The sequence below is a fragment of the Berghia stephanieae genome, chromosome 3, assembly GCF_034508935.2.
Source record: "Berghia stephanieae isolate SIO BIC M18660-M18661 chromosome 3, UCSD_Bste_1.3, whole genome shotgun sequence".
Taxonomy (NCBI): Eukaryota; Metazoa; Mollusca; class Gastropoda; order Nudibranchia; family Aeolidiidae; genus Berghia; species Berghia stephanieae.
This window is the reverse complement of record NC_088362.1, coordinates 72,743,498-72,758,756: the sequence shown is the minus strand read 5'-3', so window position 1 is coordinate 72,758,756 and position 15,259 is coordinate 72,743,498. Positions and strand designations below refer to the sequence as shown.

Below are 15,259 nucleotides of genomic sequence, written 5' to 3'. Positions count from 1 at the left end.
AAAAAAATTGATTTTTTATTAACGGTGATGGCATTGCAATATTTTTGTTTTGTTTTGCTTTTTTTTTTTTTTTTTTTTTTTTTCGATAGAGTTAATACCATAATGCATTTTTTTTTTTGGATATTCATAATTTTAACGTCCGATTATAATGATGATAATGACAAATTCTTGTTTGGTATTTATGATGATAATGATGATGATGATGATGATGATAATGACAACATCCATAATGATGATGATAATGACAACATCCATAATGATGATGACGATGATGATGGGATGGTGATAATGATGATAGTGATGATGATGATGATGATGATGATGATGATGATGATGATGATGATGATGATGATGATAGTTATGGTGATGACGACGACAACGACGACACTGATGGTGATATGAATGCAGTTAATGAGAATGTCTTAACCCTTAGGTAGCAATGATTTTCTTAAAGCGTAGATATCATGGTTGTAAAACGTGATCGTAATAATATTATGACGTATTACTTTTGCTGTCCTTATCCAGTATCTCCAGCGCTATCATCCATCTTTTCCAAAGAAAAAGGCTTAAAGAGAATGAGTTGGGCTTATTACAAGAACACGTAAGGTAAGACCACTTGATGAGCTTTATGAGAATCCGCTTTTGCTGCCATTCATGAAGAGCATAGGGCATAGAGTGGGTCTTTTTCGATGAACCGAATTTATGTGACATATCGCTTTAACCCTCTCCTTACCAGCCATTTTCAGGATTTTCCCCAAAACTTCACACCCAACTAACACAAAATAGATTTTTTTTTATCTATCAGACATAATAGCAGTAAAGTTTTGCGATACATCATTTCTTTAGCAAAACATTCTCTACAACACATTGTTCATTTTCTTTAAATTTTTTGATGTACAAGAGAAATTTTAATAAGAAAAATGTTGGTTGTATCGTAACGAATGTGACGATTTTCCTATAGTTGGTAAGGAGAGGGTTAAAAGATGGTATTGTTTCGGGGATTGTCATTCAAAAAATTGAGTTCAATGTAAAATAAATATGACACGCGGGCCATGTCTTATTAGCATCTGGTATACCTCGACAAAATATCATTTTGATACGAAAAGCCACATATTACCTGTCGTGAATGATAAAAAGAAAATAGCTTATAATATTATTTTCACACTACCCCATCCAAAATCTAAAAATGACCCCCCCCCCCCCCTCCCATAACCCCCTCCCCCCCCCCCCCCCCCCCCATTATGCTATTCGGCTAATTCCAGTCAAGAACCTTCTTGAAACCCACAGTACAGAACACAAAATACTCTATAGATAGAATGCGGTTGGCCAAGGAGTTCACAACATTGCCATCCGGAAGTATAACGGACCAACACACAAACTCTGTGTAACCATGAACATTTATAGTCTGGTTAATACAGTTTAGTGAGAACAACTCACAAACGCGGATGGCAAAAACAATAACAAAGGCCTGAGTGACGTCATCTGCATACTATCTATAATCACGATGGACAGGCCTTAGGATGGGGGCCTAAATTAGTTGCGCGTGCTAATAATGATCATGGATGAAGAGATAGAGACCGAGGAATGGGATGTAAAACAGCCTCTACTCTGACGTAACAATCGTATTATTGTGATGGCTATTTTCGTATTTCTATTTCCTTTTGCGTCAATTTCTTTTGATTCTCTACGTAGGCCGATTCACGATGATGCTGAACACAGTGAGGTTATTTTTATCTTAATAATTAGTGGATACTTTTGTGCTTCCTGTTTTGCCTCATCTTTTCCTCTTAACGATTTTTTAGATTTCATACAAATTCATTTTCGGTAGCGTGTGGGTGAGATGCCAAAGCGAAGATCCGTGTTCGAGCCCTTTTTCAGCATTTATTTATTTATTTATTTATTTATTTATTTATTTATTTATTTATTTATTCATTCATTTATTCATTTATTTATTCATGTATTATTTATTTATTTTAACCTTCAATAAGAAACCTAGCAATTGATGCTCAGTGTTGAGTTATATCTTGTCCTTTTCTCGATAGGCGGGTGGTTGGATGGGAGCATCACCCTTGAATCATATACCTATGATGTTCGCATGGGTGTACGATCCGATAGTGATGTCGTTTCTTCTTCTCTTTACTAGCCTATCCTGCTTCTTTGGTTTGTGATTGTTTTTTTGACAGGGGATATTTTTTTTTCTGTAAATCTTCTGCCTGTTTGTTCTTGGTTATTTATAATTTAGCTTATGATATCTTTAGGTTATGATTTTGATTTACATTTGTAGTATTTTTGTTAGATTGCTTGTTTCTTTGTTTCAGCGGTCTCTCATATAACCTCAATTGTGTTGGAAGAGACCTAAAGCAACAAACAACAAAATTTTTCTAGATAGGATTCAATAAAATCTCAGGATTAAATAAAATCTCCTTTCAAGAAGAATAAACGAGATTCATTGTTTTATTTTATTTACGTTTTTAAAACATTGTCTCTATAATGCCTGTATTCGTGTCGATACAATTTCAATTTATAACGCATTTGGGTTTGGTATTGCCTTAGGTGTAAGTGTTTTTGTGTGTTTGTGTGTTTGTGTGTGTGTGTGGGGGGGGGGGGCAGGGGGCATATGTCTGAGATCGAATGCAAAAATTGATAAATTGATGATGGTAATGATGGTTATGATGATGGTTATAATAGTTGTCGTGATGGTGGTGGTGTTGTTGTAGATGATGAATATGACGATGATGATAACGGTGATGATGATGATTATGATTATGATGAGGATGAAAGGATGATGATGATGATGATGATGATGATGATGATGATGATGATGATGATGATGATGATGATGATGATGATGATGATGATGATAGGAGGAGAAGAAAAGAAAGTTAAGAAAATGATAATATCAAAATGGAGAATGATGTATTTGATGTTAGCAAGCCTCTGCTACATTCAATATCAAAATGGCGAGGCTATAAATAAACTCGTTCTCATCTTATTCTTATATCCTTAATTTTATGCTGCTTTCTTCTCTCAGGTTCTTGATAGAGACTGAAGCTGGTGGATTGATCTACGAATACTACAAGGTCAGTATCTTATTGTTCATGGTTTCTTGATCCGCTATAAATTGAGGAGGAGAGGAATACTTTCCTCCTCTTTGATTTATTTTGATAGTGTTACCATCTAGCTATATTGTAAAGTTCTCACTCTATAGATAGAACGAAATTGACGTCACTCAGCTCTTTGTTGTTCTTTTTAGAGAGACATTTAAAAGATTAGTTTTCACTACAGTCTATCAATTTTGTGTGTTTGTACGTTATAGCTGGCTGGCAAATATTGTGAATGTTTTACTTAAACGCATAGCATTAAATAGGTGAAGCGATCATCACAGAGCCTGCCCATAGCCTTTACATTAACTTGAAACCCGATTCTAACCAAAAATAATCGTCATAAAAGAAGACGAAGATCAAGGGAAAACGTTAATTATGAGTTTCGTTTGGTGATCATCGTCTTCTTTTGTGTCGTAAGGTTTTGGTCAGTACAGGCCTTTGGTTTACGAAGGCCACGGTCTGCCCTCCAGTTGTGTCTAAACGTAGCCATCGTTAACTTACTCTCACTCACTGGACGGTGTAAAACCCAAATAATGACGTCAAAAATGCCAGTCTTTTTGAGGGTCGAACCGTGGCCTTCGTAAAGTTATGGCCTGACACTGACCAAAAAATGACGTTAAAATGCCAGTCTTTTGCCACAAAAGAAAACAAATCGTGAGTTGTATTCAATAGTTCAACCAATGGGACCACTTGTTTCCATGAGCTCTACTAAGGACAAGTCACTAGGCCGTGCAAAAACCAAATAATGACGTCAAAATGCCAGTCTTTTTGGATTTCAGTATCAGGCTATAACTTAACGATGGCTACGGTCTAACACAGTAAACATGAAGAAGGCAGTACATAATTTGTTAACACTATTTTTGAGGCGCTCGATGAATACTACGAGCGAACAACAATCACAAAATCTAACAACTCATTAAAAGAACTACACAGTCCAGTGTAGAAATGACTTTGTAATTATTCTTTGTCCATCAATTGGTAGATAACGCATTCACTCAATAGATCATGTTATTCATTATTTTTAATCATTGACAAAATTATGGAAGATATCCTTTTTTTCCTCACATGGACCAAGTAACATGCCGACTGCCACTCCATATCATTATTTTGAATTCGCGCGTGGGTGTATGTCCTATTTCCTCAAGCCATTTAGACGTTTCTGTCTGTGACAATGCTTCTGATCATTATGGGACGAAAATCGCGATTTTTAATTAATCCACTGTTTATTGACAGTTCCAGCATATCGATTCTCATGGGCGCATATATTATATGGGGTTAAAAATATCATTAGCGTCGTTAAAATCTTAAAACAAACAAATAAACAAAATGATTGGTTTTGATTTGGCATACTCGACGTGAACATGTCTGCAGTTCTGATAAGCGGTCGCAACTATGGGCTCGTTTTGATATTGTTGTGACGAAGAATATTTTGCGTTGGTTTGAGAGTATTTACATTACAACAATGAGACGATAACAATCGGATTATCAGACCTGAAAATAAGTATACGTCGGGCATACTCAATTTGGATTCTGCTTTTTTTACCAAAAAAAAAAGAAAAAAAAAAAGACAACACCAAAAAACAAAAAAAAAAAAAAAAAAACCCGGAAAAAAGCGTCCTCTATTAAAGAACGAATCGGTTCCGATAGATTGTCCAGAGGATGCATGCAATCAAATCATATTTCACACAATAAAATGCGGTTATTCAAAAACATTGAACAAAACGAGGTTAACAGCTCCCATATAGACAAAGAAATAGATGAATAAATAAATAAATGAATAAATAAATAAATAAATAAATAAATAAATAAATAAATAAATTTTAAAAAATAGAAACTGTGCGTTTCACCATGGTTTATCCCCACAAATTGCATTGGCTTGATCACCCGTCTTTATAGATTTTACGTTATGATTAGTTGTTGTCTGAAGAAGGGATTTAATCCCGAAATGTTTTGTTTTAAGGATTTTGTGCTTTTTAACTTTTTATTACTATTTTTAGAACGGGCATATACAATTTTTGTTCAATATTTTTTCCAATCCACGGCGTCTAGCAGCTATTCAAATGTTCGACAGACAACCTTAAAACTGTTTTAACCCTCTCCTTACCACCTATTGGAAAATCGTCACATTTGTTACGATGGAACCGTCACCTTTCTCATCCAGATTTTATTTCTTTTTGCCATAGCTATAAAAACATGACATTCTGTAATAGAGTTCATATTGGCGAACAATGTTATGTATAGAATGTGCTTGTTGCTTTTCTGTTTGAGTAAGAAATGTCTGTTTTTGTGTTGGGTGGGTGTGAAGTTTTGGGGAAAATTCTGAAAATGGCTGGTAAGGAGAGGGTTAAAAAACGAATACAGAAAAAGAGAGAATGAAAAGAAGCCATGACTCAAAAACTCTTTCAGTTGTGTTTACTTTACTCAGTCGCTATTTCCTGTGACTTTTTTAGGGGAAAAATGTAGTCAGTTTTGTTCAATACTTTCTACAGTCCTTGTCTTCTGGTAGCTATTTAAATGTTCGGCAGATAACGTTAAAAAAAAAAAAAAGAAAAAGAAAGAAAGAAAGAAAAGAAATCATGGCACAAAAACTCTTTCAATATTGTTTACTTTACACAGTCGTATAAAAATAGTGGCTTATAAGGAAAAAAACAAAGAAGTGCCCATGCCCACTCGGAGAAGGCATTTTTTTCAACCCTTCGATTTAACGTGTGTTTATTTACACAAATAATTAGTGTCAATTTTAATTGAAGCAATTAATTATCTTATTTATTATAATTTGTTTTCTTTTTTCTTTAGGACCAACTGTTAAGAAAAGGCATGGTGATCCTGAGAGAGAAAATTAAAAATGAACAAGGTAAGAATATGACTTGAGAGTTTAAATATTCTGTTTCCTAATAGGAATATGTAATTTTAAAAAATTTTTTTGTGGGGGGGATTAAGAAGCAAATCTTTCTTTCCTTAATGATGGCAATTGATTTCAGCCAAATTGTTTAAGTTAGGCTTAACCCTTTCCTTAACTACTTTAGAAAAAAACAACGACGTTTCAACAGTCGTAACTTCACTTCCCTTTTAATGACGCACGGTAATTTGGTAACTGGCTCTAAACTATTGGAACAATGGCGGACGCCCTTATGAAATATTTCTCCGACGAGCATAAAAGCGTACCCAGGGGAAAAAAACCATTATAAATCTGATCATGTTTTGACTTTTACACATTCTGATCACAAGACATATGAAAAGTTCTACCCAGCATGAAGAATAAAAAGTATCGATTTTCTTTCTTTAGAACCACGATCGTCGCCGTTGCTGGGCGACGTGACATCAGACTATTGAATCCAATTGTAAGCTTCAATTTATTTGACGAAGACAACTACTATTGACGATTCGAGTTTACCCTTTATCAACAAAACAGGATGAATGAAACACTACAGACGAATGAGATAATGTGATTGTGGCGTTGTTCGGGAAACCCGAAATATCCACAAAATCTGTCTTCGTCTAATAAATTGAAGCTTACAATTTAATACTTATCGTAATTTTTTTTTTCCTTCGAGCTTCAAGCAGCCACATTTTCGTTAGCTACTCTAGGACAATCGTCACATTCATTTCAATTCAATGAGCATTTTTTTAAATTAAGAATTGTTTTGTACATTATATAATTTGAAGAACAACTTTGATATCGCGATAGAACTTAACTCCGTATTGCAAAGCTTGTCTTGCTGAACAAATTATATATTATAGTCTATAGTTATTGCATTTGAGTTTGAGTTTTTTTAAAAATCAATAATCTATGTGGTAAGTCATTTCGAGAAAAATCTTGAAAATAGTCTGTGAGGAGGGAGTTATAATTCAATTTAATGCAACAGCTAAATTTTGACACAGTGTCGCTATAACGTGATTAGTTACATTATGTATTATGTCCTCATGAGAAGTGATATTATTTCTATTTTTAACAGTATTGAAATTTGAAGAATTTTAACTAGATACCACACTTGTAAATGTTTGGTTTCTTTCCCTTTAAGAATGATAGTGTTTAACCAGCTGATTGTCGCCATGTCGTAAAACTCGTATTTAAAAATTTGGCCAGAAAATTAGTCTTTCAAACATCGATCGATTTAAATGACTCGTATTCTGGCAAAAACTCTCGAACCCTCGCCAATCCCAGTTTTGAGAGTTTTTACAATGAGGAGTGTCATTTAAATCGATCGATATTTGAATGGCGAGTTTTCTGGCCAAATGTTTTAACACAAGTTATTTCAGAGTACAATAACTAACTGGTTTAAAATTCATCACTAATTCTGTTCCACTCGTCTTGTTCTCCAACAGGTCTAGAGTTGCTGAATATGTTAGGAGAAACCTGGGACTATTTCTTCAGAGAGATTCTCCCAAACCTTCAAGCCATCCTGTATCCTCTCGCACCGGTCATGGTAAGTCACGCCGTACTCTCAACCATCAACTTGCCAAACTTTTGCAAACCTGAAACTTCTTACATAAAGTCTCAAACTTCTTTGGAAACTTTTCAAAAATATTACATTTATGAATTCATCTTTTGAGAAATCTGTGTAGGCCTATATTATCTGATAGCAGCTTTGGACTGTTGGGGAAACACAAATTGTTTTATTTGATAAACTGTCATAGCAAGTCTTTCTTTAGAATTCTTTTTGAAGTTAATTATGAGTGTGCCTTAAAAATCCACAGACCTTTGTGAAATCGTACACGGCAATAATATGTGACGTGTCGTCTCAAAACAGTAATTTGTTGGAGTGAATCAGATGCCAAAAAATTTATTTAAATTTAAAATGATCGGATCTTCTGAAGTTTCTTTTTTCACTTTAACCCTTTCCTTGCCAAAAGGAGGAAACCCGTCCCACCAGCATATTTTACAGTCAATTTAAAAGACAAATCTTTGCTATCGCCTCTTGACGTTAAGTATATAATGTAAGAGGCTACTTCTCTGAACAAACGCATACATAGCGTTGCGTTTATCCGTTTGGTTAAAGAAAAAGATGTTTGTCTTGAATGGGTATGGATTTTCGTGAAAAAACAATTATTGAAAATGCAAGTAAGAAGAAAAATACGAAACTATTTATTGTTCCCAATAAGACATATAAATTCATATCATTTACTGTTACTTATATGTTCAGCCCTTGAACCACCTCGACAAAATATTATGTTGAGTTGACTGGCATCACATTTTGTTTATCTCTTTCAGTCAAATGATGAATCTATCCGATCATTATCCCTCTTGGCATTTAGAAACATCGTGGTTCTCAAGGTCAGCATTATAGGTAAGCTACAGTAGAAAACGGGGTCCCGATCACTCCCCTTGGACACCCTACCCACTACCGACGCCACGCTAACGTTTCATTCATACTGCAACAACCATCACAGACGATAGAAGTTATTTTGCATTTATTTCACTTTTTTACACGTTAATTTGTGTGTTGTTGTGCTGACGAAGGGTTTGTACCCGAAGCGTCCATTGTCTGTATCGTTCCTATAAGAAGCCTCTCCATTTTCACTCTTTCGTAAGGGGTAGGCCACAGTATGTTTTATTCAACGAGCGAACACGGTTCAGTAGCTGGATGAGCCCTTGCAGATGTAGTTAGAAATTGTTGATTATCTGATAGGGGGGGGGGGGGGGAGGGGGTTATGGGAAGGGGGGGGGGTCATTTTTAGATTTTGGATGGGGTAGTGTGAAAATAATATTATAAGCTATTTTCTTTTTATCATTCACGACAGGTAATATGTGGCTTTTCGTATCAAAATGATATTTTGTCGAGGTATACCAGATGCTAATAAGACATGGCCCGCGTGTCATATTTATTTTACATTAAACTCAATTTTTTGAATGACAACCCCCCGAAACAATACCATCTTTTAACCCTCTCCTTACCAACTATAGGAAAATCGTCACATTCGTTACGATACAACCAACATTTTTCTTATTAAAATTTCTCTTGTACATCAAAAAATTTAAAGAAAATGAACAATGTGTTGTAGAGAATGTTTTGCTAAAGAAATTATGTATCGCAAAACTTTACTGCTATTATGTCTGATAGATAAAAAAAATCTATTTTGTGTTAGTTGGGTGTGAAGTTTTGGGGAAAATCCTGAAAATGGCTGGTAAGGAGAGGGTTAAAGCGATATGTCACATAAATTCGGTTCATCGAAAAAGACCCACTCTATGCCCTATGCTCTTCATGAATGGCAGCAAAAGCGGATTCTCATAAAGCTCATCAAGTGGTCTTACCTTACGTGTTCTTGTAATAAGCCCAACTCATTCTCTTTAAGCCTTTTTCTTTGGAAAAGATGGATGATAGCGCTGGAGATACTGGATAAGGACAGCAAAAGTAATACGTCATAATATTATTACGATCACGTTTTACAACCATGATATCTACGCTTTAAGAAAATCATTGCTACCTAAGGGTTAAGACATTCTCATTAACTGCATTCATATCACCATCAGTGTCGTCGTTGTCGTCGTCATCACCATAACTATCATCATCATCATCATCATCATCATCATCATCATCATCATCATCATCATCATCATCATCACTATCATCATTATCACCATCCCATCATCATCGTCATCATCATTATGGATGTTGTCATTATCTCATTATTGTAGTTATCATCATCATCATTATCATCATAATAATAATAATAAATGGCATTTATATAGCGCTTTACCCCGTTGTCACAGGCTCTAAGCGCTTTACAGTGATATAAAACAAAACATATTACAGTGAGACAAGTGTGAAGGAAACGTGATACGAATTCAATTTAACAACAACAAAATATGAAAATAATATTGCAACATTATGACGTAAAAAGATAAAACTTTAAGCGAGATTTGAACGTTGTCAACGAATCCGAGCATCTCACGTGTGACGGGAGAGAGTTCCAAAAATGGGGGGCCGAAAATTGAAAAGACTGTTCACCTATTTTACGCAATGGCTTAGGTTTGACAAGGATTGATTGGTCATTGCTTGACCTCAAGTTTCTATTGGGGACATATATGTTTAGAAGGTCTTTAATATAGGAGGGACTGTTCGTGCTTAGGGATTTGTAGACAACAGTACAAATCTTATAGGCAACTCTTTTTTCAACAGGAAGCCAATGTAACTCACGGAGAAGAAGAGTTGCTGACGGGTATTTTTTGTTATTGCGTACAATGAGCCTGGCTGCGTTATTTTGAGCAACCTGAAGTTTGCTAATTTTGTCTTTAGTTAAATTCGCCCAAAGGGAGTTACAATAGTCCAATTTAGATAAAACCAAGGAATTAATTAAAAGTTCTGTTATATGCTTCGGTATTAAATTACGAATTTTGCTTATTTTTTTCATTTCTATGTACATAGATTGTATGGTGTTATTCACGTGGCTTGTCATGGAAAGATCTTTATCAATGATGACGCCAAGGTTTTTTGCTTTATTTGAAAATTCTATTGTGCTATTTCCGAGAGTAATTAGTGATTTATTTGCCTGTTTAAGGATACTCGGTCTTCCACACATTAAAATCTCAGTTTTACTATCATTTAATTTTAACTTATTGTGGTACATCCAAGATTTAATCTCATTAAAACAGCTCGTAATTCGTTGTATTAAGAACTGTAAATTACTAAGGGGTGCTGAATCATATATTTGCGTATCATCTGCATAAAAATGATAACTCAGATTGAATCTGGATATCACACTAGAAAGGGGCTGCATATATACAGTAAAAAGGACAGGGCCAAGAACAGAGCCTTGTGGCACTCCAAAATTTAGTAAAAACTTGTTCTGACTGAACACCATTCACCACGACAGTCTGCCATCGATCCTGTAAATATGATGTAAACCATTTAAGGGCAATTCCTTTTATAATAATACATGACATTTATAACGCGCATTTTCATCACTGGGTGATGCTCAATGCGCGAAACAATAATACAGTGACATTATTATACAAATGAAACATTATACAAACTACATCAACATAATATTATCATTATACAACAATGTAATAACTAAACATAAAGTCATTAATACAAGATATGTTATAATACATCCGCATGCTATGTCAAATACGGAAATAATATAAAATAATGATATAATAACATAAACTAAATTAACATTCATATTGGGGTCAAATTACAAAGATGCATTAATCAAGATGTGTTTTAACTAAGAGATGGTGTTTTAACTTTGATTTAAATATTGATAAGGACTGCGCTTCTCTTATTCTTTTAGGAAGAGAGTTCCAGATGGAAGGTCCGACGTGACTGAACGATCTGCCGCCGTAAAATTTATATTTATATTTATTTGTAACAATTAATTTTGTAGAATCTAGTGCAGAACGTAGACTCCTCTTTGGCTTATAAGTTTCTAAAAATTCAGTAATATACAATGGTGCTTGATCATTAAGGCACTTATAGCACAATACTGCTAGTTTGAATTCGATTCTCACATTAACTGGTAACCAATGCAGCTCATACAAAAGTGGCAACGAGTAGGATGTTATCTTCTTTCTTAAAATCAATTTAGCAGCCGCATTCTGGATACTTTGAAGGCGTGATATTTTATCGTTGCTTACATTCGAGATTAACGAATTACAGTAATCTATTTTAGATAGTATGAAAGATGTTATTAGTTTGCATGTTACTTCTCTTGTTAGGAAAGGTCTAACTGAAGCAATTCTTTTTAAGCCTATTGTCAAACTTCTACATAGAGAATCAAACTGTGCCTGCATAGTCATATGTTGATCTAGCATTACCCCGAGGTTTTTCACACACGTTGAGAGGTTAATTGTGCACCCATTTATATTTAGAGTAAACTTCAGAAAATCATCTTTCAAAACACTTTTTCTACCACACACCATCACCTCTGTCTTTTCATTATTCAGCTTTAACTTGTTAATTTCCATCCAGCATTTAACATCTCTAATACAGTCTTCAACACTGGTAATTAATGATGGGATATTACTAGGGATATCGCTTACATAGATCTGAGTGTCATCAGCATAGAAATGATACATTAATTTATTTTTAACAAAAATATCCGAAAGAGGTTGAGTATAAAGAGTAAAAATAACAGGACCAAGGACAGACCCCTGCGGAACGCCGTAATTTAGAGGAAATGTTTCTGATACTGCGCCATCGATCAGAACCGACTGAGATCTTGATGTTAGGTATGATTTAAACCAACTAAGCGCAGTGTCTCTAATTCCAAAAGTAATTTCTAATCGTTTAATAAGTATCTCGTGATCAATGGTGTCAAATGCAGCCGAAAGGTCCAACATAGTCAATAAACAGACATGATTTTTGTCAATACTATTAAGAATATCAGTGCATACTTTTAAAAGGGCAGTTTCAGTGCTATGATGTGATTTATAGGCAGATTGGAAAATTTCACTTAAATTATTTAGATGGATATGATACAAAAGTCTTTTTAACACAATGCGTTCAAGCACTTTGGATAGATATGGAAGGTTGGAGACAGGTCTGTAATTTTTCAGTTCGTTTACATTTAGATCGGACTTCTTTAATAGTGGTTTAACAATGGCACGTTTAAACGAGTCGGGGACACTACCTGAGACAAACGAATTATTTATAAGTTCAGTTATTGTTGGTAACAGTTCTTCAATACAAGTCTTAAGAATACTAGTTGGGATGGGGTCTAATAAGTCACAATATTTTGATGGGCTATCTAAAATGGCTGACTTCACTTCATCTTCAGTGGCTGGATCGAAAACATGTAGTGGCGTTCCATGGAATGGTCCAAAGCTCGGTGACGATGATGATGATGTATTGTCTAAGTTTTCCCTAATGGATTTTATCTTGTCGTGGAAATAGTTGGCAAAATTTTGAGCTAGTTCGGTGTTATTTCTAGACGCTGGAAGGGGTGTGGATTTCTTACTGCCAAGAAGGTCGTTTGCGGTGGAAAACAGTTCTTTGCAAGATGTAATGCTTTGAATTTTTTCGTTGTAGTGGGCCTTTTTTGCGCATGTGATGGCGTTATAAAGAGCCGACTTAGCTGCTTTGTAGATATCTTTAAATACCGTTAGGCCACTCTTTCGCCATTTCCTTTCAGCCTGTCTCTTTTTTCTCTTTAATTCCTTTATCTCGGAATTGAACCATCGCGAGTGTGGTCGATTCGATACGACCCGACGTTGTGGCGGTGCCTCACGGTCAATAATAGATCGCAATACTTTGTTGTAGTCGTTTATATTTTTAACCTCATTTATGACGTCACGAATGCTATCTTGTAAACCACTGATATCAATTTGTCTATAATTCCTTGTTGTTATGTTTCGTTTCGGGAGATCAACTTTCTTTAATGCGATATCCACAAATAAAACTTTGTGATCGGATATCGCTAGGTCAACAACTTCGGTCTTTCTTATTCTATTACTTGACGCAGGGGAGATGACCCAATCAATGATGTTGCCGGCCTGGTGTGTTGTCTCGGTGATGTGCTGGTGTAAATCGTTGTCGTGTAGGATTTTCTTGATTTTGGTGACTGTCGGAGAAGTGGAATTAAAATGTATGTTGAAATCTCCAATAAAAATATATGGTGAACTTTTAAGGTTGAAGTCTAAGATATCATTTTGAAATTCCGCTACAAACTTAGTATTGGATGTATTCGGCGGTCGATAGATAGTAATGATGGAGAAAGTGGCAGAGTCGGATTGGAAGGAAAGGCATGCAGATTCGTAGTTTTCTCTTGTAAGAGGAGTGAAAGTGGTGTTGGTGATAGCAAGACTATAAATAAAGGCAATACCACCCCTTTTCTCCCAGGTCGTGGTAGCGATTTCCAGGTATGCGTATTGGGACAGGCGGTGGTAATGTAGTGGTCATCCTGTTTATCCTGAAGCCAGGTTTCCGTAATGCACAATATATCAATATGACGATCTATAATTAGGTCATGGATCTCGTGACATTTGTTTTTAATGGATCTTGCGTTTATGTGGACGAGACAGAGGGGTGGCCTGTTGTTGATGATGGTTAAAAGATTGCGCGGTCTTTTTGACGCTTTTTTAAATTTCGCTGTATGTCTACGTGCGTTTGAGTAAACAGGAATGTTATAGCTAAGACGGGCTGAGTTCTTTTTTAGTGATTTCGGTTAGTGGTGGTGATGGTGATGATGATAATGGTAGCGACATAGGTGAGGGAATAGTGGTAAGAGGGCGGCTTGTTGTTGAGTTGGTCCTGTTGGTACTGTTGGCGGTGATGGTGTGGATGGTAGTGGTGGTGGTGGTGTGTGCGTCGATACATGGTGTGGATAGCGTTGGTGATGGTAGTGACGACGGGAGTGGTTGACTTGGTGAATGGGATTTCTTCTTCTTCTTACCTCCCCTGGTTCCCCTCTTGTATTTCTTCACAAAATTATCACAAGCACATTTTGGGTTTCTTATACCTAGCTTTGAAATGTGTGTGATTAGTGCATTAGAAATAATAATGGTCTTATGGTGCGATATTGTATCAATGCACAGTAACTGAGCTTTGGTGTATTTTATAAAACAGTTTGTATTCATAGGGTGTTGGAGAAATAGCGAACCGTGTAGCGGATGTGGTTTTTCCTTGCGAGGGTTGGTGAGTTGCTGTCAGTTTGAATGATATCACGCGGCGTCATTGTTATGAATACTCGTATGATGAGGTGGTTCGGGGAGGGGGGGGGGGGGGGTGCAAGTTTGGTTATCACAATAAACCTGGATACGTTTAAATAGCTAACACGATGTTATCCACAATGAAAAAGAATTTATATTATTATAACTTCCAAAATCAAGTCCAAAATTTCGTAGAAATATTTTCAATCAATGCAGCAACATATCACATAACTGTACACTAATTTATAGAACTGAAGTCACATTATAAACAACACAAAAAGAACCATTTTACAGAGCAGGAGTAAATGCAGCCTGTCGGCGCAGAACACACCATACTATAAATATCATAAATACCAAACAAGAATTTGTCATTATCATCATTATTATCGGACGTTAAAATTATGAATATTTAAAAAAATGCATTATGGCATTAACTCTATCGAAAAAAAAAAACATCCAAAAAGCAAAACAAAACAAAAATATTGCAATGCCATTACCGTTAATAAAAAATCAATTTTTTAAAAAATCAACACACATAACCGCTTAGAACCGCAAGGTTCTC

General features: G+C 35.5%; 1 protein-coding gene across 1 annotated transcript in view; it reads left to right on the top strand.

Annotated features, from left to right (window-relative positions):
- Positions 1–15,259, top strand: part of LOC144968393 (uncharacterized) — a 104,639-nt gene that overhangs the window by 85,669 nt on the left and 3,711 nt on the right. The window contains exons 5-9 of the mRNA XM_078906699.1: positions 526–606; positions 3,032–3,080; positions 5,901–5,958; positions 7,431–7,531; positions 8,317–8,392. Of these exons, the coding sequence (XP_078762825.1) occupies positions 526–606; positions 3,032–3,080; positions 5,901–5,958; positions 7,431–7,531; positions 8,317–8,392 (365 nt within the window). The remainder of the gene's footprint in view (positions 1–525; positions 607–3,031; positions 3,081–5,900; positions 5,959–7,430; positions 7,532–8,316; positions 8,393–15,259) is intronic.